A 27,250-nucleotide genomic window follows, 5' to 3' on the forward strand; every position below is an offset into this window, starting at 1 on the left:
AAAGGAAATATGGTCTTCAATATTTTCTTTTCTATCATCTGTTCTAGTAACACAATAACAGGGCAGTCCCTATTAAAAAAACTGGACACAAATCTGGCATTAAAAACTGCAATATTCAGAAGCCAGTGGGGGCACATTTTAATTTTCCAGGACGTATTGTTGATGACTTGAAGGTGGTTGTTCTCTTAAAAAAGAACATCAGAGGGAGTGCTGAATTAGAACTCATCAGTAGATTTAATACTATTTCCTCGCCCCTTTAATAAGGATTTGAGTTTCCTCAGTCACTATGGGTGTTAATAGCTCAGCTTGAGCCACTCTTTATAAATGTTAATTAGTTGTATTTATGATGCCTTTGCATTGTACCTTCCTTGATTAGATCTGATTTTATGCTTATCCTACTCTTCCCCTCTATGGTTGGGAGTGGTGCTCACCCACTCTGAATGGATTTAATTATCATTGACTGGTATAGTGTTTTTCTCCTTGTAACATCTCTGCACTCCCACCTTTCTCCTGCGGTTGTGCATTCCATGCATCTGATGATGTGAACACGAAATTTGCGTTGGAATAAATGTTGCTAGTCTACAGTGCAACAGGACTCCTGCTTAATTGTACACTAGTATCGGAATACCCTAAAAATAAATAATTGGCTCCTTAACACACAGCCCTATCGCCCCTCCTTAAAGCTGGACTATCAGCCAATATAGGGAGCCCCGTGGCGCAGAGTGGTAAGCTGCAGTACTGCAGTCCAAGCTCTGCTCACGACCTGAGTTCGATCCCAACGGAAGTTGGTTTCAGGTAGCCGGCTCAAGGTTGACTCAGCCTTCCATCCTTCTGAGGTCGGTAAAATGAGTACCCAGCTTGCTGGGGGTATAGGGAAGATGACTGGGGAAGGCACTGGAAAACCACCCCACAAACAAAGTCTGCCTAGTAAACGTCGGGATATGATGTCACCCCATGGGTCAGGAATGACCTGGTGCTTGCACAGGGGACCTTTACCTTTTATACCAGCCAATATACTGGTCTGGATTGTCCTGTGAGGGAGGAAAGAAGATGTTATTGGGATATATGTCAATTACATTTGCAAGCCAAAGAGGGAAACATGAACATGTCCCTCCACTGAAGTCAGTGGCCTAGTAAATGAGACACATGGCAATTGCGAAGTTCTGAAATTACAACTGTTGTTTTGATTGTATTTGTGCTGACCTTGGAAGAAAAAGGACTGGATAATTTGAAACGCTGGGATAATTTTGGCCCCTTCTACCTGTGAGTCCTGGATCAATGCCCCCATGACCCCCCCCCCGGCAAATTATTATTTTGCTAATGCCTGGGATGGGGAAAAGAAAACTGAGGGAACATCTGAAGTATATTTGATGACTCATATGCAAGGGTTGGCAATGCAGCAAATGCACTGAGATGCTGTATTTATCAAATGATTTACTACAGAAGAAATTCTACAGAAACTGAAACTACTCCAGATCTATTCTGGAGTGCAGTGCTAATACATCTTTTGGAACAGTCTCATGGATGATAATTCCAGCACAGACAGTTTAAGGATGATGATTAGCACTTCCGGCTTTCTCTGAGAAAAAAGTTACACTGATTGTTGTTCATTGCCATAGATTGAATCATTGACATGAATACAATTTTTTTTAATTGCTCATCATAGGGTAACAATGAAGCCAGACTATTTTGAATATGCCAAAAGACCACGGATTAAAAAATAGGTTCGTCAAATTGCATGGCTATCTAAATTTATGTATGATCTAGAACTAATCATTTTTACTGGGTGCCATTAAGGCTGCTAGTTCAGGAATCCCCCCATCTTTATCTACTGGAAGTCCATCCCAGAATCTGGGACATCCTTACATTGCTGATTAAGGGGAAATAGTTCAAGCTGACCTTGCAACAACATCATCATCAGAATTTAGCATCATACCATCTCCTTCTCTGTCCCATAGCTGCCTGCACCATTATAAATGTTTACACTGTGCCATGGGTAGAACTTTGGGTCTCTGCATGTCCTTGAATAATACTGCCCCACATCTGAGGACCCCCAAAGAGTTTTGTGCCCCTATTATGAGGGGGAAAGTCCTGGTGCATCATGAGCTCTTACATGCCAGTTAAATTATTCTGTGGGGATCAGGGTGTCACATTTTGAGCTCTTTTAAAAAAAACTGTGTTCAAAAAGGCTCTCTGTATCACGGCTGAAGTGTCTTCAATCAATTGCATCAAAATCATGTTTGAACCAGATGTGTGACTAAGTATTTATTAAATAAATATTTTGTTAGCAAGGATGTGCAAGATTATTTTTCAACTGGTACAGATCAATATCAATACATCACTGCTGACAAATTTACTCTTCCAGGGAAAATCCAGTTGACGTCAACAGAAAGCCAACATTACATAGGAAAGGCAGGATTGATGCATGTTATATCTGCTGATATGTTAAAAATGCCTCTTTATAAACTAATTTCATTGTAAAAAATACCTTTTCTGAGCAATCATAATGCAATATTTCAACCCAAGAATATAAGAAATAATAGGGAACTAGCCTTATCCTTTCAGTGATTTTCTCTCTGTTGAAAAAGTTTTAAATCTCTGTGGGAGAATTAATGGACATTTCACTTGTGTGTTTGAAAGCTGGCTCTATTCTTTAAATATTAATAGAAGACGGTGACCTTCAGCCCTGCTGCTGAATCATAGAGGCTGAAAGACCGAATCGATATATTCTCTGCACTAATGATTAACTAATTATAGCTCAGCACAACTTAACCGTTTTTGTATTTTAAAGCTAATCTTTAATTCTGTTTGTTTTTGTTTGTTTCTGCGTAATTGCAAGTCACTTCTAACAGGAGCCTTAACAAGCCATGGGAAGTAGACCTTTCTTTAGCTATATTAACCACACATACACACAAAATTACAGCCCGGGCCCATTCTACTTCCTTTGAGGCAGATGTGATATAGTCCCCCAACAGCTGTTACAGACTGCTGGATCCAAACAACTGGACAGCTGTGCACCTGGGCCAAACGGGACAGTGTCATCTCCCTATTTTTAAATACAGAACAAATCATAGAGGTAAAGGAGCTAGAACACGGGTGCATGGAAGAAGCATGCAGAAACCCACTGGTCCAACAACACCTCCCAGCAGTTTCTCTCCCCAGGATCTGCTACAAGTAGGATGCTCAGCTATCTGAAAAATGGTGTTGGGGAGAAGAGCTATAGGTCATGGGGGGTGTCTGTACACTTCATTTTTGTGCCACTTGTTCTTGTCAAATTGGACTCCAGCACACCTTGGGACAGTGCCCTGTTTAAGCATGTCATACTTTAAGTAAGGGAACTGCCCTTTGGTTCAGTTCCTAACTGGTACAATGCGCTGCACCAAGATTAAAAGCTATGGGTCTATTCTGCAGGTCTTCGTAAGGGGCAAAAAACAAGGTGGGTGGCAGTTCTGTCCCCTCCCTGCTTTATTCTACCATTAAGGGGTTCCCTTCTGTGGTAAAGCAACAGAAGCACCCTCTTCGAGGGCCAACCCTGGAGAAAGGCATTGTGACCCCATGTTACTGCTGCTGTTGGTACTGTTGGATTTGTGCATGCATGGTATAATTTGGTTGTTATTTTTATTGTTGTGGTCTGATGGAAACTGCCACAAGCTTGAGAGAACTAAAATGTTTGTTTTAACAAAGTAGCATGCAAAAAAGAACTTGAAGGTAGTCCTGTTGGATCTTGTTTAACAGAACTGTCATTAGACTAACACTATTTCTAACAGTAGCTGGTCAGGGGTTCACAAGCAGAGCGTGACATCAGTACTCTCCCCCTCCCAATGTTGGGAGACTTGAGTCCGGTCCTATATAGACAACAATCTATATAGTATACACACTACTGGATATGATAACCATCTTCAAGTACTTGAAGAGCTGTCATATAAAGGATGGTGCCGAGTTGTTTTCTGTTGCCCCTGAAGGTCAGACCAGAACCAACAGGTTGAAATTAAATCAAAAGAGTTTCCATCTAGACATTAGGAAGAATTTTCTAACAGAGTGGTTCCTCGGTGGAACAAGCTTCCTCAGGAAGTGGTAAGTGCTCCTTCCCTGGAGGTTTTTAAGCAGAGGCTAGATGGCCATCTGTCAGCAATGCTGATTCTATGACCTTAGGCAGTTTGTGAGAGGGAGGACATCTTGGCCATCTTCTGAGCATGAGGTAGGGGTTTCTGGGTGTGTGGGGGGGAGGTAGTTGTAGAATCCCTGCATTGTGCAGGGGGTTAGACTAGATGACCCTGGTGGTTCCTTCCAACTCTATGATTCTATGATTCTACTGCAGAGATTCAGGCTCAGGACATTTTACACAAGTATGTTGAGTACATATCACGTCAACTACATGTTAACTAAGTGTGGAATTGTTCTGGGCAACAGTCATCATGTCTGAAAATAATCAGGCCTTTCCTTAACAGATTCCAGAAAATTAGCCTTATGGCTTTATGGCCGTAATCTGTCAAACAAATGTTGCAGGCAATGTCCTTAATTCTTATTTTCAAGGCTATTTAACCCCTCTGCGCCTCTTTTCATAGAGATATGGCTATGAAGGATGGATCCAACTAGAGCAACATTGTGAGGTAAGCTGTCTGATTATTTGGTTTCCTGACCTATATGATTGATTATAATTATTTGGTTATCATGTACTACAGCCAATGGAGAGTGTGGAAGTAATTTTTGCTGCCTTAATCTCTCCATAGTGATTCCTCTAAGCCTCTACAAAAAGCCACTCCCGATGCTGGAGGACCCTCTAGAATAATGTGACATGTGGCATGGGTGAGGTACACCCAATAGGGGCAATCCATAGAAATCACACCCCTCCCTTCTGTGAGCTTTCCCATTCATGGTAGGGTAGGACTCAATGCCTGTAAAAGTATACCTGAATTATTTCTCTTGCTAAAATAAATGCTACCATTATACTTTACTATTTATAGTCTGAAGAAATTAGTTTTTTAATCCATGGGATAGATCCAATTTCAAAATTTATCTTACATATGTTCCAGCAAGTTGAATGCTGCGCCTCTTGTAACAAAAGTGTGTATATTCAACAAAAGTGTGTATATTCAACTTGCCAAATAAAAAATTGCAAAACTAATCTAGAGATTGTGGTATGTTGGTCTGTAGATGATGTCATGGGTGCTAGACATTTGATAACTCGCAAACTGAACCACACTGACATTCTGCAGAATTTTTTTTCCAGAGATCATCCAAACACCAGAAAATATAGCGGTTTTGACTCCCACATTCTCTGAGAGAGCTCTCAAGCCTCCCGGAGGTGTGGATGTTGTCCCGTCGGCAAGAGCTAGAGCGTCACTAAAACTTGATGGTTTGTTGAAACTTTGTTTTATTTTTATCATAATGGGAAAATTTTAAACTGACTAAAGTTGGCGGACATACAAAGAAAACAGAACTAGGCCCTGCCACCTCATGCAAAAGACAAATATTAAGGATACAATTTTTGATTTTGTTAAAGATTGGATTTTAAAGCATCACTCCTCTTGTAACATTAAAAGCTCTGGGAACCCTTTTTAGAAAGAAATATGGATGGGCTTGATAAAATACAGGAAATGCTAACAAAACAACAGGATGTGTTAAGTAAGCAACAAGAAAATTTTTGGTTATTATTGATCTAATCCTTTTATTTTAATGATAATTTCTGAAAATAACTTTTCCATTATGATTTTAAGTTAAGAAACAATATGTAACTGTTATATCTATTATAGTGGTAGAAAACAGAATTGAAACTACAGTTTGGAACATTTTGGTAGGATTAGAATTTTAAATACAAAAGATTGTATAAATTAATAGTAGGATGGAGGAAGATGAAGGGGAAGTCTTTTTTTATATTTTAATTAATGATGAAAGAGCTTTTCAACAATATTGTTAAAAATTTATATACTACTTATTCATAAAATGTATATGTTGTTAAAAAGTATTCCCTTGCAGTACAATATTTGAAAAATTAAAAAAATATTTAAAAAAACCCCATCAGAAAATATAAATGCGTTTGAAGACTGTGAATGTGCTTTCAGACCAGTTCTAGCACTCTTCCTCCTCCTCTTTTAATTCTATGGAAGTCACAACAGATGTGATTGTGAGGTCTGGAACTTGTTCGTCTTTCTGGGCATGGCAGCACTCTCCCCATGCATCATACCAATGAGTCGTTGCTTTGCAGAACATGTACTGGAGGTTCTACTTCTGGACCACAGTCTATTAGTTGCCCATCCCTGGCCTTTAGTAAAACAGCTGTGCTCTCAAACAAACCCAACTAGCTGGTTCCTGTTTCCCAATAGTAAGCAATTACTAATAGCACATTCTACAGCTTTTAAGAAGCAGCCTGCAGAGAGGGCATAATGATTAAATAACTTGCACAGGGAGAAAAAGCACACAGCTTATGGCTGTAACATTAATTAGCAAGGGACTAATTAACTAAATAACCCATAGAGAGAATACAGCATACAGAACAGAATACTATTGGTTCATTTTTTTCAATTTCCTTCATAACTTAGTGCCTCTCAGGCAGAATCACTGTAAAAAGGAAAAAATAGCAGAAATACAATATTGCATAGTCTGAAAACCCTCTGTGAAATTTCCTGATGTGACATTTGTCCTCTAGGTTTTTGTTTGAATTGCTTCCCACTGGTCTCCATAACAACCACCACCTGAAGCTCATTTATGATAGCTTTAAACAGCAACTTTTAACAAGCTCAAGAACCACGTCAAAACTTGCTATCATCTTGGTAGACTCATTCATTTTATAATATAACCTAAACGCTGACCTAGATTTGCACTTGTCTGGAAATATGAAAGAAAAAGACAGAAAAATTTTACAAAATCTAAAGAGCAACAATGGGGAAAAAGTCAAAGGCAGCAAAAATACATTTAATTCCCACCATTTATATCAAGAAAGGTGAGAATAGATCGATAATTTCAATAAAAACATGTATCTGAGGTATGTACAGTACAGAGTATGTACAGGATCCGTTTGTTACAAGGCTATTTTAATTTCATCATTACTGTACATCTTTTATGAAACTTTTTAAGGGCATACTGTTACCAATTGAGCTATTGTTAGATAAGAACAATATGAAGAAAATAATAGTTTGGTTCTTAAGGAGCCCCGTGGCGCAGAGTGTTAAGCTGCAGTACTGCAGTCAAAAGCTCTGCTCACGACCTGAGTTCGATCCCGACGGAAGTCGGTTTCAGGTAGCCGGCTCAAGGTTGACTCAGCCTTCCATCCTTCCGAGGTCGGTCAAATGAGTACCCAGCTTGCTGGGGGTAAAGGGAAGATGACTGGGGAAGGCAACGGCAAACCACCCCACAAACAAAGTCTGCCTAGAAAACGTCGGGATGTGACGTCTCCCCATGGGTCAGGAATGACCCGGTGCTTGCACAGGGGACCTTTACCTTTTTCTTATGAATAAGGGTGTGCAAAAAATGGTGGTGTTTTGATTCAGGTATATTGTACATGAAAAATATTGGTATTTCCAATATTCCTGAATTCCAGTACTGATATGGTATTCTGATTTGGGGTTGGGGGTGGATTCTGAATTTTTCAGGTCCATTTTACCCTATAGGGAAACTTTCTAGGTGGCTAAGGGGTTGTTTTTAAAGATACAGCCACCAGAATTGCTGGTGTCTGTCCTTTAAAAATAACCCCCAAATTTCAAATAGATTAAACCAAGGCATCCAGTTCTATGGGCCCCTGAACAGAGTGTCCCTGGCCATTCTCCAAAGGGGAAAAAACTCAAAAATGCTTCCAGGCAGAAGTCTTGCCTGCAAACAGCAATCACTGGCCAAATGTCTCCCATAGAAGAACCAACACCACAACCCCAACAGAACCATTGCTGAACCAATAACTGTAGTAGAACCACAAGCCAGGGTGCCAAGCCAAAAGAACCAAAATCAAACCAGAGAATCTCTGCAGTGGAAACTCATGTGGGGGGAGCACTTTTGCAAGCCCAACAGAACCAAAGGCAATGTGCAGAAGCCCAGCAGAACCTAATGCCACTGTGGTAGTGCAAGCTCAACAACAGTAATGTCAAGCCAGAGAATCTCTACAGTGGAAACTCCAGATGGAGGGCACTTTTGCAAGCCCATCAGAACCAAAGGCAATGTGCAGAAGCCCAGCAGAACCTAATGCCACTGTGGTAGTGCAAGCTCAATAGGATCAAAAGTCAAACCAGAGGATCTCTACAGTGGATAGGTAATATCAAACTGGAGACTCACAGCAGAACAAATCTAAGGGAGGGGGAACACAAAGCAACTCTAGCAAAGAAAAAAAAACTCTTGAAACTGACAAACATACTTGAAATGGACAGAAGCAGCCTAGCAAGCCAGTAGAAACCCCAGGAGACACTAAAACAAAGAAAAGCAGGAAAAGGGAAGAAAACAGTCCTAGGAGCCTGCAGGCTCCTGATCTTCCCAGTTAATCCCAAATATTTCCGGGATTCTTAGGGACCTTTTTTGTTGTTATCCTGAAAAACTCCCACATACATTTGGGTATTTTGGGGGTATATTTTGATGGGCACGCTTACATTTCTTAAATCTTATACAAAGCCGAATTGCAATTTTAGATGGAGATTTGGACAGGTTCAACCCCATACTGTAGGCATGTTTTCTCATCCTAGATACTCGGAGCTACCTGTTAGTGCCTCTTGTTCCCCATAATCAGGAGTGGCGTCAGCTACCAATGCCTGTGTCTTCTGGTGAGACCCACTGCCACTGACCCCACTTGCTCACTTCCCCTGCTGCTCATCTGTTTGTTCTGAGCCCTCCCACCACCCACGTGCCCAGCTTCACGAATGCACGCATTGCCCAGCACACTCAGGGAAGGTTGGGTGAGCACTGAGAGGACTGGGAAATGAGAAAGGGAGTGGGGGAAGGATGTCAGGCTAGGCAATGGGGGAGGAGAATGCAGGCAGGTGGGCAGAGAGATATGAGTGGGAGGACACAGTGGCAAACAGAGGAGTGGAGCCCCCCTCCACTGCCACTCTGTGCAGGGCCCTCAGAAACCTAGAACTGGCCCTGCCCATAATGACAGCGTTACGCCATTCCAGCTGAGCGGTGCCATCTCTCTTTTTTGTTCAATATGACCCAAAAATATATTATTAATGGTGAAACAGTGTGATAGCTTTTTATACCACTGTAGCCACCCTGGAAACCTAGCAAGGAAAGGATCTCTGGGCTATTTTTCTAGAGATTTCAGGTAGTTACATTAGTCCAAAGAAACATCCCCAAGGAGTAACATCACTGTATTCAGAACAGGATGCAGGCATGAAGTCTTAAGATCATGGCTGAAATATTTTATCTCCTCCCTAGCAGTGTCTCACATGATAATTGCTTTTATTGACCCTATCAAGAGCAGTTAGTTTTTCCAGAGACAATAAATTCCACTCCACGTGTAGTGCAGATGGCAGAAATATCCAAATTAAAATTCACTCCATATTTTCTTCTAGAATTGGTGCGTGAGAAACAACATAAACAACCAGCTGTAATACAGACCACTGTTTGTTATACAGTTAATTAATATAGCCCCAAGAAGGAAGGAGTCTTATTCACTTTATGAAGAGCTTGATGCTGCATCCATGGCTTGATATGCAAATCTAATTTTATCTGCATCTGTGTGTCTGGCAATTATTACTGCAGAGCCCTTGAGAATCAGCTCCAAATTAACTTCAAATACAGTTCCAACAAATAAGTTCTGGGTTTACAAATATGTTCTGCTCATGCATTTTTTGCACTCGTACCGATGATGACAATATGAATTTGAATTTTCAGCTTTGACAATGAATTAAAGACTATCAGCCAGTCCAGCTGATATAAGCCGTTCGCTTGAGTTCTGCCCTGGCCTTGGCACAGTCTGCTGGTCATTAATGCAGATGGAGTGGGGGAGCTGCTGTTCGTTAATTAGGACATTGCTCATCGGAGATTCCCACAGCGTGGCCCTTTAGGCATTAGAGGGGCGATTATTTATCTTGCTGCAGTCTGCATTCATTTGGGAGGCATTAAGAAGATACCTTGGAGAAGTTATGCTCTTTCTAGCACTGATTTCAGTATTTAACATAAGAAAGTGCATATCTGACTCCATATTAACATCTGCTAGGGAAAGACTGCTTTGTTTACCCAAATATTCTCATCGGTAATAACAAAACAAATCTGCAACTTCTATTTTTACGTAACAAGAGGTTTGATCCTGCCAGGCCTTTCTTCCCAAACAATGTGTTGCCTGTTATGTAATAGTCAACAGTGGGCTGCTATCCAGTATTCAAACTCTGTAGTAGCATAGGGTTAAATTCTGCCACTTTGGAAAATCAGTTCTTGAAAGGTATTTGCCCGAGGAATTTGGATGGTGCCATTGTAATTACAGCCTGTGTTATTTGGAGCCGTTTTCTGGAATTGTGACGCCGCTGCCAAGTCATTCTGGCAGGCTGTCAAAGCAAAGTCATAGCTAGGAATGGGAGGGGAGATGGAGGCTTTCAAATATTTATCAGTTTTGAATAATTTATGAGGTTAATAACATATTCAGGGTTAAAGATGGCCTTGGTATGATATTTATTCTGAATTTCTAAGTAACCTCAAGAACTGCAACATAAAGGCATGAAGGTACGAAACAGCTGGAAACCTAAAAACACTTTCCTGGGAATAAGCTCCATTAAATAAAATTTACTTCTGAGCAGACCTGCTTATGATTACTCCTAAGAGCATCAGTCTAACACCTTATTTTGATGCAGAAAGACGTGCCACTTAAGGACCTTTTGTAGCAAGTAACTGATTTCTTTCTAAGAAATATTCAAGTCCAGGTTTGCCTGGAAGCCACTCTATCCAACTTCTAAACTATGGTGCTTAAGACCAGATGTGTGAAAGACCAGGAATTAAATCAAAGGAGAAGAAATGCTTTACACTCAAGTTCAAATATGCATTCTCTTTATTATTTCATATATTCCATGATGCAACAACAACAAAAAAGCATTATTGCTGAATCCTAGATAGCACTAGCTTGGATAAATCCTGTCTTTGGAAGTGTCAGACCTCAGCACCTTGTCGCCTTTCTTGCATAGGGAACTTCACTCCAGACGTAGTCACGAGTTTAAAGTTTTATTAAGAAAGCCAGCGAGTTCAGCAAGTCATAGAAACCTAAGGCTAGAATACAGACATGGGGAAATACTGGTACATTTATAGGGTACATACAATGGGGTTGATTATGTTCAGGGTACAATACAAAAGGACGAGGAGCGGCAGAGTTGTCTTGATAGTTCAGATACAAGGAGACAATACGGAAGTAAACTACTTAAGAAAACGCATACAAGAATATAACGCGTGTAATAGCTAGACTATCTCCAGGGCTCCTAGGCATTGTTCTGCGGGACCTGGTATCATACTAGCAATTACTCGGGTGGGTCTCCATTGTGGTGCAGATGCCAGGGGGGGTGAAGGGCAGAGGCAGAAAGCCTTAGCTGACAGGAAGGCATCTCTATTCAGGAAACCCATTTTTAATACCAGGACTCAAAACACAACACATGAAATTGAATATGAATGAACTGCTCCATCTTCCACTCTTGACTGGTAGTTCCAGTCCGGGTCTTTCTGCATTATGACAGTAACATGAGAACTGCCCAGTCATAGGGAAGAGGTATCCTCGCAAACTGGGAATGAGCTACTGCATGGAATCCTATAAACCCAGGGCTTTGGATGTTGCTGAATAAAGGAGTTGTAGTGCAGAAATTTTTACTCCACAAAGGTAACATCAAAAAACTGCTTAGATACTATCAATAAATAATAGTGATATTATGAAAATATTCCTTAGGGTAAACATGCAAAATTTATATTAAGTACTCTTTAAATTTTACAGGGAGAGGCTAAAATGATGAAGGATGGAAAAGTTTTCAGAGTTATTCAAGAAAACTGCTGGGATCCTGAGGTTCGGATTAAACAGATGAACAAATCAGGTACCGCTCACAAGATGTCACAAGCCTCTTATTTATTTATGGTAGAAGAAGCCAGGGTACATAAAATTAAACTATCACATCAAAATCCCCAGCTGTCTGGTGCTAGGTCAGCCCGACTTTGCTCAGGGGGTCTAGTTGTAGACTTTGGGGGTACTGTGACCAGACCGGGGGGTGGGGGGGGGAGAGGAAAGGGCTCTTTTTTATAATTGTGTAGATGGGACAGTTTCAGCAGGGGGCAAGGAAAGCTACGTTTTGCAAAGTTCTTGCTTCTGCACGGGTTTGAAAGGCACAAGAGATTTGTCCTTACTGTAGTTTCTCTCTCATATTTTACAACACCGCAACTCAGCCACAATGTAAAGGAGCAAGTGACTAGGTTCCAAACCACACCTTGCTGCTCTTGTAACACTGTTGAGCTTCACTGCCTCCGTCACCACTTTCACATGCTGCTTTAACAGTAAAGTGCCTACAACACAGTATTGTTTTATTATATAAAAAGAATTTACTGGCATGCAACAATGCTCAACAGTTTTATTGGAGCATTAATAGAGCTGGGAACAGGCTTTCTTTGGCATGTTACAAATGTGGGGTTTTTAGTTTTTAAAAGCTGGTTTGGAATGAGAATAGCTGCAGCAATTTTGCACCCAAACACTAAGTAAAGAAACTCTCCAATGGGTTTGCAGTCTTGTTCAGAATGTATGCTGCTGAAACAATGGAAGGTTTGTTTCTTTAAGAGCAATTCAGAGGTGGCAGATTATTGCATAAGAGTTATTCATTAATCTGCTTTCTAAAGGAAATAAGGTTCAAAGTCATCCCTTGAGTATAAGAGATACTGGACTGGATCCTATAATCCATCAGCACAAGGTGCTGCCAGGCACTGATCTTTGCAGCTTTCCCCTCTGCCCCCCTCCCCAGCAGCCATTTCCAACCATAGGAAAGTGGGACTTGCATGGAGTAATAGCCATGTGGGTAAAAAATACTATTGTTAGGAGAGCAGTAAGCCACTGTTCCCCCTCCCCACCACAACCTCCCAACATGCATGGCTATTACTCCACACGAGTCCCATGGCTCCAGAAGTAAACTTTCCCAGGGCTGGAAATGGCTGTTGGAGGGAGACGAAAGCTGGGAGGATCAGTGATCCATGCATGGTTCTCAAAAGGTCCTTGCACGGGATCCAACCCATAGTTTTCGAACTGATTACTCTCCCCCACACACACACATCTTAGCCGAGCTGTCCTGGAAACTTTCCCATTATCTGTTATACAGCCATTCTAGAACAAGTGGTTTGTGAATTCTATTAATTACTGAATTTTAAAATACATTATTAATTGAATGGTGTGATCTCAAGAGTGAGGTAGTCATTCTGCGGGGGGGAATGCATAGCAGCGTTGGATCGTTTGTGACAATCCAGTGGCACAAACGGGCCATCTTGCACATCTAACTGCCCTTTCAGAATGGCCTAACCCAATGTATGGGATCATCCCAATGTCATTCTCATCTTCTTGATCAATTGTACTTGTTCTGCTCCATAGGAGTCACTGCCCAGGTTCTGTCTACTGTTCCTGTCATGTTTAGCTATTGGGTAAGTCTATGAAAACAATCGTTGCAATATGTATTGCAAAACTCAAACAGCAGCAAACTCCTCATGGGAGGCAGGAGCCCTTCTGATTAATCAGTTACCTGGGATGAAAATCAGGTCAATCGAAATCTGCATGCTAGAATATTGCTCTTAAAGAGTAAAATGTAGTGCTTTTCTCAGATGATAACTGATCTTAGCTATAATTTTTAAAGAGTGTTCTGCTCCTTATGCTTGTTTAATTGTTTGAAATCATACAAAGATCATATTTACTAAAGACTGGCAATAATCTACATGAGGCTTCTAACAGTATAATCCTAAAGAGAGTTCCCCTATCTAAGCCCATTGACTTCAATGGATTAGAAGGATGTAACTTTGCTTAGGACTGCACAGTGAAAGACTAGATTTTGCTCTTTTCAGATTTCTGTTCATCTGTGTGGCTTCTATGCAGGCACACATTGGGGACTGCGCAGGCCAGCCACGGATAAGATTTGTCAGCTTCTAGTTAAATTGAAAGTGAGAGTGCTCCCCTCCCCTCGGGGCATGCAACCTTCCCGCCCAAATGGTCACATGACCCAAGGGGAGGGGGCACTCTCCCCTCCAGTTCTCTTTCTGCCGCCACAGAGAAAGAACGTGTTAGCTTCTGCTCCAACAATGGAATCCAAAAAGGCTCCTCTTTTCAAGAAGTGTCGTACTTGTGGTACGAAAATGACAAAGACAGACACTCACCAAGATTGTCTTCTTTGTTTGGGAGAAGGCCATATCTCCTCTACTTGTAAGAGTTGCGCCAAACGGGGCCCTCGACAAAAAATCCTCATTGAACTGTGGGAGGGACTTCCAAGCGAGACAAGCCTTCCAAGGCACCAGCCTCGCAAGTTATTCGACCGGCGAAGTTTATCGCCTCAGGGTCACAAGATAGCCGCGGCTGCGGCTCTCTTGGCGCCCGTCTCATTCGAGGTCATGTCGACGCCGATCGCCTTCGCGTTCCTCAAGATTGCCTTGACGCCAATCGCCCTCGGGATCCCCTCGGCGCCGATCTCAACCCAAGTCCCCTCATCCCTTGGCGTCTCTTGCCTCTGATGTCGCTGGGCAGCAGCCAATAACTATCAAGGACTCGCCGCCTCGTTCCCTGGCTTCCCCCTCGGTTCCAAACCCGAGCAGGGCCCAGGAGGAGAAGGACCTCTTCAATCAGCACCTCCTTCATCTTTACAAGGACGTGTCTTTGGCAATGGATAAATCCTCACCGCATCTCGATATCAAGACCGGATACACTTCGGCTGTTACAGTGGCCCAAGATGGCGCTGATATTCTGCAACCTCCTGCAGAGACCCGCCAAGGCTCCCGGCATACTTCGGCCACCAAGAGCCCTGCAGTATCGAAACAGGATTCATCTCATCACCTCGACCCCGACCAAGAATCTCGACGCCGATCTCGAAGTCCTGCATCCTCCCGTTCCCGTCAGCACCGATCCGCTTCTCGAGGCCGATCTGTCTGTCGGAGTCGATCCACATCCCCACGTCGGTCCGCCCGTCGGAGTCGATCGCCATCCCGTCGTCCGTCTGTCCATCGAGGTCGCTCTTATCGCTCCCGAAGTCCAGTCACCCATCAGCACCAACACTCCTCTCTGAGCCGATCCTCCTCTCAACGCCATTCATATTCTCAACGTCGAGCCACTTCACCTCGGCACCAATACTCTCGGAGCCGACACTCGATTACCCCTTCCATATATTCGGAGTCGTTGGCAGGCCATTGTCGCAGCCGTCGGACCCATACTCGCTCATTGTCAAGGGGCTCTTGTCGACGCCGGCACGACCATTGGGACACCCGTTCACCGTCTCACTGTCGGGATCGTCATTCGTCCAGCTACGACTCTCCACGCCATCCATCTCGCCATCCTGAACACACCCATCGTCTCGACACTCCTCGGGAGCAAGAGCGCCCAAGGCAAGAGTCACACTGCGAAGTCTCTCCGTCCAGATCTCCTTCTATGTCGAGAGACTTTGCTCACTCGGAGTCTAATGCGGCCATGTCCCCAGACTCGGATGAAGAATCCCGCACATCATTGCCCTCACCTGAGGACACTGTCGGGGACCCTAAACCAATTTCTCCTAAGGGGGACATCCATATGTACGCAGAGCAACTTATCCGCATGGCAAAAGCCCTCAATATTGATTTCAGACCTGATGATTCAGGTCCCATTGATCCGATTATGGATATTCTTCATTGCCCCGATGCCGGTAGCCCTTCCTATGATAAAGAGCATCCTACAGGTGGCTCACACTAATTGGGTTAAATCTGCCTCAGTCCCCTCCTCCTCCAAAAGAGTAGAGAATCTCTACAAAATTCACAGAGAAGGTGGAGAGTTCCTGTATCAACACCCCCGCCCAACTCTGTAGTTGTTGAGGCGTTACCTGGTAAATACAGATCTGGGGCACATTTTTCCCCCCAGGATAGGGATGGATGAAAGCTTGATGCCCTTGCCAGGAAGGTCTACACCTCTAGCGCAGTAGGCCTGCATATATCCAATTTTTTTGTCCGTTATGGCCAGGTATCAATATTCCCTGTGGGATCGTATCTCCCCACAAATCTCGGTCCTACCAGATGACCAACGCCCTTCGGCTAAGGCCATACAAAGTGAGGGAATGTCTCTAGCGAGACAACAACTCACGGCGGCACGCCACATGGCGGATTCTTCCAGTAAGGCTACTGCCTCCGCCGTAGTCATTAGAAGGCATGCATGGCTTCGACAGTCCGCCCTAGGTCACGGATTGAGGATTTGCCCTTCGAGGGTACCTCACTGTTTAGAGACCAAACTGACGCCTTCCTCGACTGTCTTAAGAAAAATAAGGCAAATGCGAAATCCCTGGGTATTACACCTCATGTACCCGTCTTTAAGCACCGGTACTTTGGCCGACAGACCACTCAGGCTTCCCACCCCTGTAGATTCCAGGGTGCTTTTCACCAACAAACACAATTCCGTTCTTCCTTCCCTCATGTCCAGCAGGAGAGGAAATTCCAGAATAGGCCTGGGGCCCGTAAAGGTCCCAGAATGTCTCCTGGCCACCCCAATAAGCCTAAGCAGGCATGACTAGAGGTTTCTGATTGTTTCTCAGACCGTTAGTCTGCATTTTATCACGCTTGGTTTGCAATCACAGATGATGTTTGGGTTTTGAATATAATAAATGTTGGATATTTCATAGAGTTTGACACATTACCTCCATATCGAGCCCCGATCCGCTCTACCTCACCTGCCCCGACTTACTCATACAGGCGATACATAACCTCCTCTCCAAAGGGGCTATTTCAGAGGGTCCCCCTAATAGACACGCGACTGTTACTCCCACTTCTTTCTTGTCGACAAAAGGGGGGGAAACGTCCTATACTGGATCTCCGGGAGCTCAATGAATTTGGTAAAACCAGAAAATTTCGTATGCTTTCACTTCCGGAAGTACTTCCCCTCTTAGATAAGCATACGTGGTTTGTGGTGTTGGATCTCCGTGATGCTTACTTTCACATTGTAATCCACACAGAATGTCGACAGTATTTACAGTTCGAATGCAATGGAAAATGTTATCAATATGATATTTTGCCCTTCGGGTTATCTACGGCCCCTAGGACTTTCACCAAATGCTTATCCGTTGTAGTGGCACACCTTGCATTGAAGGGATGTGTCATTTTTCCCTACCTCGATGATTGGCTTTGCCGCAGGGCTAGAGCTTACAGGTAGTGGGCACCTCTCGACAAGGACTGATCACACAAGTGGATCTAATCCTTTTGGTCCTTGCTAATTTGGGTCTCATAGTTAATTTCTCCAAATCCCGACTTGTCCCTGCACAAGTTCAGGATTTCATTGGAGCACGTTTAGATGCCAAGCAAGCTCAAGCATTCCTCCCGACTCAAAGAGCCCGTGTCATTCAGGCAGTGGTATCCCGGTTCATTAGGAACAGGTTTTAGATGGCCCACAGGATACAAAAGCTGTTGGGCCTCATGGCCTCCACCACGGCTGTGGTGGAGTTTGCACGTCTACTCATGCGCCCCCTTCAAAACTGGTTTCTCCGGGCGTTTAAACTCAACGTCAACCCACAGTACAAACGTTTATCTATTCCCAGCTACGTCATCGCTTCTCTTAAATGGTGGTCACTTGACATTAACATCCTTTCAGGTGTCCCATTCCACCGCCCTTCCCCTCAGATACACCTTTTCACTGATGCTTTCCTCACAGGCTGGGGGGCTCACTGTCATGACCTTCGAGCACAGGGCACATGGTCTGTTCTAGAGTCCAAATTACACATAAACCTCCTTGAGCTTTGTGATATCAGGCTTGCTCTGTCTTCATTTGCAGGACCCCTGGAAGGACATCACATTCAGATTGCTACAGACAGTTCCACCGCCCAGTACTACCTCAACAAGCAGGGCGGCACAGGGTCCGTTTTGCTCTGCAAGGAGACCAGCGACATTTGGGAATGGGCCATAGCACATCATGTTACTCTCATAGCAATCCACATCGCCGGCACTAACAACACGCTCGCAGACACTCTGAGTCGTCACCCAAACCAAGCTCATGAACTCACACTAGACACCCAATGCCTTCATCAACTATTCAGACTGTGGGGCAATCCTCAGGTAGACCTATTTGCCACACATCTCAATTCAGTGTGTCCACTGTTCTACTCAAGGGCGGGGCGAGCCCAGGCTCATTAGGAGATGCCTTTCAAACAGTCTGGAACGGGGCCCTGTTCTACCTATTCCCGCCATTTCCTTTACTTGACAAGGTACTGGCCAAACTGAGCCATGACAAGACCGATGCCATTATTCACTCCCTTTTGGCCCAGGAGGTCGTGGTTTGCAATACTCATGTCTCTGGCACGCGGGGAATACATCCTCCTTCCCAAGAACCCCTCCCACTCTCCTCCCGACCTCCAACTCGTGGCTTGGAGGATACGGCCCTAGGACAGTGGTCTGATAGAGTGGCCAAGGTCCTGTTACACTCTCTCAAATCTTCAACTCGTCAGTCTTATGACGCTAAGTGGAAGCGTTTTTCCAACTGGACAACAATTAAAGCCCTTTCCCCAGTTAAGTGCCCGTTGTCTTCTGTTTTTGATTATTTGCTTTCCCTCAAAGATGTTGGACTATCTAACTCTTCCATTAAAGTTCATTTAGCCACAATTTCGGCATTTCACTTGGACATTGACTCATTTTCATTTTTTTCTCATCCGTTGTCAAAGAAATTCCTAAAAGGTCTCACTAACCTTTATCCCCTTGTGGCCTCTCCCATTCCCCAATGGAGTCTCTCCTTACTGCTATCCCAGCTCATGAGACCTCCCTTTGAACCCTTGGCCATCTATGAGCTCTTCTTACTTTCGTTTAAAGCAGCCTTCCTGGTCGCCATCACATTGGCTAGGAGAGTTAGCGACCTATCAGCGCTTTCCCACTCCCCACCGTTCACTAAGTTTCATTTGGACAGAGTGGTGTTAAAACCTAAGCTTTCTTTTTTACCCAAGGTTGTCTCTTCCTTTCACCTTTCCCAGGACATAGTCCTCCCAGTTTTTTTCCCCAACCCGTCCTCTAATGCCGATAAGGCATTACACTCCCTGGACGTTCGAAGAGCACTCCTTTTTTACATAAAGAGAACACTGAGTTTCCGGAAGGACGATAACCTCTTTGTATGTTTCAGTGGCCACCGTAAGGGGCGTCGGGCCTCCCCACAGACCCTCTCTAGGTGGATCACGTCAACTATCAAGTTAGCCTACGACCTTGCCCATCAAGAGTGTCCATCCATGATTAAGGCACATTCGACCAGAGCGTATGCGGCATCCGTCGCATTTTCTTCCAGAGTAGATCTTCGGGACATCTGTAGAGCTGCCACTTGGTCCACGCCCTCCACGTTCATGAAGCATTACGCCATAGACATGGACTCCGCCAGAGAGGCAGCAGTGGGACGTGCCGTATTGCAATCGCTATTTCGGTGAATGTCCTACACCCACCATCCTGGTAAGCGAGCTCGCTATTCTCCCAATGTGGGACTGCATAGAAGCCACGTAGATGAAAAACAGAGTTTTACTTACCTGTAACTGTTGTTCATCTGGTGGTCTTCTATGCAGGCACACATTCCTCCCTCCTTCCCCGCTGTGGGACCTTCTCCTTCACGGGAGTGGTTCCGTGGCGGCAGGTTGGAGAACTGGAGGGGAAAGTGCCCCCTCCCCTTGGGTCATGTGACCATTTGGGCAGGAAGGTTGCATGCCCCAAGGGGAGGGGGAGCACTCTCTTTTTTAGATTTTGCTAGAAGCTGACAAATCTTATCCGTGGCTGGCCTGCGCCTGCGCAGTCCCCAATGTGTGCCTACATAGAAGACCACCAGATGAACAACAGTTACAGGTAAGTGAAACTGTTTTTCTTCCTTCTTTGTCCTAACACTTCATGTTGCTCATGAGATCTTTTGCATTCTGATTCACTTCAACAATCCCTGTGGGGAAAAAGACAATGGGTTCGGATTCAAAGTATGTGCAAGTCCAAGCATAAGAATTTAGCTGTGTGTGAGGCCACTGAACTAGTATGCAGAGGCACATGGTAGCTACCAATGCACAACAGCATGACATTGTAAGACAAAAATCTATCAAGGTTGTTTGCATTAGGAAAAAATGTCTTATTGGGAACAACAGGAGGCTAGAGAACCAGCGTGGTATAGTGGTTAAGAGCAGCGGACTCTAATCTGGAGAACCAGGTTTGATTTCCCACCCCTCCACATGAAGCCAGCTGGGTGACCTTGGGCTTGTCGCAGTTCTCTCAGAACTCTCTCAGCCCCACCTATCTCACAACGTGTCTGTTGTGAGGAGAGGAAGGAATTGTGATTGTAAGCTGCTTTGAGACTCCTTAAGGAAGAAAATAGTGGGGTATAAAAAGCAACTCTTCTATCAAAAATGGAAAAAATATTTCTGGCTCCCAAGCAAATCTGTAAGAAAATAAAATCCTGTTATAAAATAATTGTTCAAATGAAATGCATTCATACACTTTTCTAGGTGCCATTTATTCTGATTAAAGTGTGTGAGGATCCTGCTCAAATAATCTGTAATATAGTAAACATTTTGATGAAACAAATCCACATAAGACATTTGTAACAACAGTGTTTCCATAGCAATTTTCAATTTGATTCTGGGGAACAGCCATGAAATATGAGAAAATGGTCAGATACAAACCCCAGGGTACTAAACTCGATAGCTATGGGTAAATCAGTCAAGTTCTAAGATGGATAAATATAACCCACTGTTTGAAATTTTTGAGCTTCCAGGAATGCTGTCTTATTTTTAACTGTTTTGGTGCTTCCAGTAATAATGACTTCTATTGTTAGGACATTCTGCACAGTGATCCAGCATATAAATGGTTTCCCTTGAGATGAACTTTTATCAAAACTAAAAGGTCAACATTGTTATTAACTGTTAAGATGCCACCCTATGCCTGCTTGAGTACATGAATGAATGTGATCGTGCACATGTAAACAGAGAACCACAACCTAAGATTAAAAATCTCTCTGCTAGACAAATAGGCTTTGCTAAACTGTCATGATAATTAAGACAAAGGTGAACGTTTTTGAAAGTACAACATTTTGGTAAATATGCAATGTTTTGAAGTAGCAGGAGGACAAGGAAAGCCTTATAATTTATGAGTAGCCCATAAATCTAGACACTCTATATTACTCCTTAATAGGTGGAGTATTTCACATTTCATTCTGAAATTAACATTACCTTAGGAGAAAACCTATAATTCTAGGTTCACTTACTCAGGCGATTACTCCTGAGTATATATGCATGGGACTGGTCTGCACAACTCCGTACTATAGGAGGCTGTAGCAGTGCAATCCTGTTGATTTAGAAGGATGTAACTCTGTGGCGCAGAGTGGTAAGCTGCAGTACTGCAGTCCAAGCTCTGCCCACCTGAGTTCGATCCCAACGGAAGTCGGTTTCAGGTAGCCGGGTCAAGGTTGACTCAGCCTTCCATCCTTCCGAGGTCGGTCAAAGGAGGAACCAGCTTGCTGGGGGTAAAGGGAAGATGACTGGGGAAAGCACTGGCAAACCACCCTGTAAACAAAGTCTGCCTAGTAAACGTCAGGATGTGACATCACCCCATGGGTCAGGAATGACCTGGTGCTTGAACAGGGGACCTTTACCTTTTTACCTAACTCTGTTTAGGACTGCACTGAAAGTCATGTATCCAACAGTTACCTTTCAATCATTGCACTGCATTAGTTCTGCTGTCTTCTGAGAAGCCATCAGTCATTGAGAGAAGGGAATAAGTGCCGTGCATTCATAATTTTATGGGCTTTTCATATTTCAGGAGCTCCATCAATAAGTAGAAAACATTAATTTGGATAAAACAGCTATACCTTCTGTGAAGTCAAACATTTATTTTTGAACAAATCTCAGTCAGCCTCGACCCTGGCAAGTATTTGGATGGGAGACCTCCAAGGAATACTAGGGATGTGATATGGAGACAGGCAATGGCAAACCACCTCCCAATGTCTCTTGCCTTGAAAACCCTATGGGGTCACCATAAGTCAGTTGTGACTTGACGGCAAAACACACACACAAGACTGTGTAAGACTTCCAAGTGGCAGGATTTCAGAGGGTCTGGGTTTTTCTCTTAAGAACATGCTGTTTTGTCTTGGCTACAAGGCCATTTTGTTGCTTACTTAATGAGAGTGACAATGCCCATCTTCTCTACAGACATTTTTTTCCTGAGCCTCTTTCCATCTGAAGCCTATTTATACAAGAGAGTTCCTGAACCCATAATGCAAGAAAGAGTTGGGAAGAAGAGCTAATTTGCATCAGCAGGCAGAGAGGAGAGCCAGATATCATGACACTGTCGCCTTTGTGATGCATTGGGGGCGGGGGAATGAAGGCCATATAAGTAGGGTTGCCTACCTCCAGGTGGTGGCTGGAGATCTCTTGCTATTACAACTGATCTCCAGCTGATGAGAGATTAGTTCACCTGGAGAAAATGGCTGCTCTGGCAATTGGACTCTATGGCATGAAGTCCCTCCCCTCCCCAAACCCTGCCATTTTCAGGCTCTGCCCCCAAAATGTCCAGATATTTCCCAACCTGGAGCTGGCAACCCTACATATAAGGGACATCATGTGCCCTGCCCCTTCTCTATTTGACCACCAAGAAGGAAAACACCCCCTCTCCCTCCCTATATTTCAGAGTGGGCGCTAGTAGGAAGTGGCCTAGTAGGAAGTGGCACACCTCCCTTAAGCATAGGGTTGCCAGGTCCCTCTTCTCAACAGGCTGGAGATTTTGGGGGTGGAGCCTGAAGAGGGTGGGGTTTGGGGAGGGGAGGGACTTCAATGCCGTAGAGTTCAATTGCCAAAGCAGCCATTTTTCCCCAGGTGATCTGATCTCTATTGGCTGGAGATCAGTTGAATTAGCACATCTCCTACTACTACCTGGCAGTTGGAAACCCTACTTAAGCATCATGAAGGCTTGGCAAGGAGGAGCCTGTGCCATACATGTGTGACAGCTCAAGGCTTGGAGCCAAGGTGGTCTCACCTGTAAATTCAGGGATGTGCAAACAAGGAGGCCTGACTCTTCTGCATCCCACCAATGTCCTGTATTGCATCTAGGTTTGGAATGGGGTTTTGGCCTGCGGGCACCGCAGATCCCCGTTGATCAGTGTAAACAAAAGAAATAAAGTTGGCCCTTTTTATTACCCAACAGAAGGTGTCAGCTCTCCTTGTTCTGGGTCTGCAAGCAAACTACCTTTGTGCTTCCTTCCAGCTTAAGAACCACACTTTAATGTATTCTTCTAATAATTCTTACAGGCCAAGCCACAAGATACCCTAGATCTCTGCCAATTATTAAATGACGACTTGGCTGCCACCATAAAGAAGTACCCAAAGAGGTTTGTTGGCCTTGGTACACTCCCCATGCAAGCTCCAGACCTGGCTGTGAAAGAAATGCATCGCTGTGTGAAGGAGCTTGGATTTCCTGGTGTGCAGATAGGATCCCATGTCAACAACTGGGACTTGAATGTCCCAGAACTCTTTCCAGTCTATGCTGTAAGTAGGTATTCAGTCATTTTAAGAAGGTGCATCGGAGGATGTAGTACTCCATGGTGATAGCAGAGTTATAGACCACAGATGTTGTCAAAGTGATGAAAGACTCATCTTTTACTGAGAAAAATGAAGAACATAGAATTGGGATCTTAAATGGAGGTGGAAATCGTCTCAATTACATTGAGCCCAAACAGCATGGGACCTTAAGGATTACATCTAGCACTCTTAATTAAGCCTAGAAGACAACAAGACTCAGTACCAGTGCTGGTGAACTGAAATATATTTTCCTGATGCCCCATTTCCATCAGGATGCTAGCAATGGCAGTTTTCAACAAATCTTTTTAGCATTGTCCGTGACATCCCTGAGCATTATTATTGTTATTTATCTGCTTAGTCTTTAAGATAATATGAACACCATACCCAAAACGTAAAAAGAAGTTCCTGTCCTAAGGCTTGCAAGCAGTCAAAATAGGGCTCCAGAGGGCAGGAGCCAGAGAAGCCAGAAAGGGAAGATTTTTTCTTTTTAAAGCTGAAGGTAAGTTCAGTGACTAGCTGGTAGAAGAGCACTTCCATTGATAGGGAGACTCTTCTGGCCCTGGCAACTGATGAAGTAAGTCCAAGGTCTAAGCTCCTCTCTCAAGGGGGAAGAGACAGAAAGAGATAGAGACTGGCTAGAGGTGGACAGAGGCTTGAGGATGGTATAAAACGCTAGCTATTGAATCAGCCCTTCCGCTGATTTGCAGGTTCTTCTAGTCCTGGACAGCTGCTGCAATACAGGCAGGGCGCATTATGATAATCTTGCTTTTAAAAATATATGGACGATACATAGGGTTGCCGGCTCCGGGTTGGAAAATACCTGGAAATTTTGGGGGTGGAGCCTGAGGAGCGTGGGGTCTGGGAGGGGAGGGATTTCAATGGATTCCACCTTCCAAAGTGGCCATTTTCTCCAGGTTAACTGATCTCTGTCGCCTGGAGATCAGTTGTAATAGCGGGAGATCTCCAGCCAACACCTGGAGGCTGGCAACCCTAACGATACAAGTTTGAATGTGAATGAAAAGCCTCCAGATATCAATCCAAGAAGAGTGTAGAATTTAGAATGTGTATATGTATAAATATGTATTAATGATGTCATATGATCACTTTACATATTTATCCACGCCAAACTTACATGTGGATTATTGTCTGCTGTAGACCCTCCTGAAGGCTTAGCTCATTTAAGTCACGTTGCTGCCAGGACAGGATATATGTTATATATAAACCAGCATTCCCTTACAATATAGTTATTATCCCTATAATGATTTATTCTGAAAGACTTATATAAACACAGGCTTTTGTGTTTTAAAATGGGCAGCTCTAATAGATGGGAATATCATATATTTTCTAATCCATTTAATTTTTTTTTAATTTTCTCTGATTCATTTAAGGCTGCTGAGCAATTAAACTGCTGCATCTTTGTACATCCCTGGGATATGCAGACAGATGGAAGGATGTCTAAATATTGGCTTCCCTGGCTTGTAGGTCAGTAGTTATGATGCTTAATCTACATTTCTTAATTCAGCAGCAGTAATGCATTCTGGGGAGGACTGACTAGAAATACATTACTGCCCAAGGAAGATTAAACAGCTTTTCTGAAAAACAGTCACAGCCACTCATACAGGTAAAATGGCTAACCACTGGGAACAGATTTGGGTATCTTCAGGCTGCCTGATTAGTCTAAATTTTAATGCGTAAAGTGGCTTAAAGTCGTTATCTGGAAATTCTTAAAGGAGATTATGAGAGCAATCCTAAGCAGCTGTGCTCAGAATCCTACTCAGGTCCCTTTAATAGGTCTTGCTCTCAGGAAAATGTTTTTCGGATTGCACTTAGAGTTGCCAACCTCCAGGTGGGGTCTGGAGATCTCCCACTATTCCAACTGGTCTCCAGGCAATAGAAACCAGTTCCCCCGGAGAAAATGGCTGCTTTGGAGAGTGGACTTTATGGCATAGTACCCTACTGAGGTCCTTCCCCTCCCCAAACCCCAGCCTCTCACATGAACATATGAAGCTGCCTTATACTGAATCAGACCCTTGGTCCATCAAATTCAGTGTTGTCTACTCAGACCAGCAGCGGCTCTCCAAGGTCTCAGGCAGAGGTCTTTCACATCACCTACTTGCCTGGGTCCTTTAACTGGAGATGCCGGGGATTGAACCTGGGACCTTCTGAATATCAAGCAGATGTTCTACCACTGAGCCACAGCCCCTCCCCTTCAAAATGTCCAGGTATTTTCCAACCCAGAGCTTGTTGCGCTGTATAGGAATGATGTATGCGTTACCTGGTCATGATGCATGGTGGGATGCATGAGTTCTAGAAATGTAATTAGCTGGTGCATTTCCCCATGGAAGAAATGTATAAGTCACTGTTTTGGATATTTCCTGAAAGAATGAAGAAAAGATAAGCAAGAGATATGTGTATTTTACTTCTTGGCACCTCCGAGTAATGTCCAAAGATGCCCTTAGTGCCTCTGCATCTGCAGTAAGAACTCACAACAGAAAGGGTCAACGCACTAACAAAATAAATCGTCTGTAGAAACGTTGTATCGTTGTCTCAACGCACCCCAGACCTAGCGTTTTGTCTTGAAAATGCTTTCATAGCGGCATATATCAGTGTTTTCCAGAAACCCTTATATGACGATGTATTTTCATACACCGTTTCAAAGACTGCAATCCAAGGGGTGCAAAAGGTTGCATACAAAGCCTTTCTTTTCCTCAGAAAGAGCCCCGAGGAAGCAGGAAGCATTTGAATCCCTGCCTCTTTACACGCTGCTTTGTGATTGGCTATGAGAGATGCTAATCTTCCTGTGGCCTAAGCTTTGCCTTCTGCATGGAGTTTTGAGCTGGGCTGAGCTCAGGGGAGAGGGGAGAGTTGGGTTAACAGAGGAATGGGAAGATCCAGACATTGTATAAATACTGAAAGTATTATTTATTATTGTTATACTATGGTTTATTATTTGCATCTTCATTATCCTGGATGTACATGGTTTGAGTGGAAGAAAAATAGGAATAAAACCCAACCTAAAAACAGAAGCTGGGTACCCAAGGTTGGGTGAAAAGAAAAAATATATAGGTCTATGTGTAAATATTGAAAGTATAATTTATTAGAAGCGCTATGTAAAATTTAAAATTCTTTAAAAGCATTAAAATAGCAGAATGGCATATCCTGAGGTTGATGACTGTAACCAGATACCTAACGCGTTTTGGCCTATGGGGCCTTCATCAGTGGTTAATTAAAACCCTTTCTTAAGCCTGCACACATACACAGAAATACATTTGTATTTCACAGAAATGAATACAAATACAAACATTTCAAACCCAACCAGGCATATGTATATGTTGTAATTTCTATTCCCAATTACTCTAACATCTGGTATAATAGGTTCTTTTTGTAATACTGGTTAGTATAAGTCTCACATATATTCTGTGTACAGGTATCAACCTAGTGCTTCATTGTTTGTATTTGTACATGGTTTGATCCAGGTTTGAGGTATGAAATTCACCATCTCTGAAAATCCTGGAAACTGTGAATTGATTTAGACTAAGAAAAAGATTATAACATCTCAGCAGCTGTAGAAAGGCTGACTTGGATTGGTTTGGCTTGGCTCTGCTTAAAGGATGGAG

The 27,250-nt window shown here is 43.5% G+C and overlaps 1 protein-coding gene across 1 annotated transcript in view; it reads left to right on the plus strand.

The window, feature by feature from the left end:
- ACMSD (aminocarboxymuconate semialdehyde decarboxylase) overlaps window positions 1-27,250 on the plus strand; it is a 69,243-nt gene that overhangs the window by 27,515 nt on the left and 14,478 nt on the right. The window contains exons 2-5 of the mRNA XM_056861122.1: window positions 11,882-11,978; window positions 13,508-13,557; window positions 23,364-23,600; window positions 25,022-25,115. Coding sequence (XP_056717100.1) covers window positions 11,882-11,978; window positions 13,508-13,557; window positions 23,364-23,600; window positions 25,022-25,115 — 478 coding nt within the window. The remainder of the gene's footprint in view (window positions 1-11,881; window positions 11,979-13,507; window positions 13,558-23,363; window positions 23,601-25,021; window positions 25,116-27,250) is intronic.

The sequence above is a fragment of the Euleptes europaea genome, chromosome 15 (genome assembly GCF_029931775.1).
Source record: "Euleptes europaea isolate rEulEur1 chromosome 15, rEulEur1.hap1, whole genome shotgun sequence".
Lineage (NCBI taxonomy): Eukaryota > Metazoa > Chordata > Lepidosauria > Squamata > Sphaerodactylidae > Euleptes > Euleptes europaea.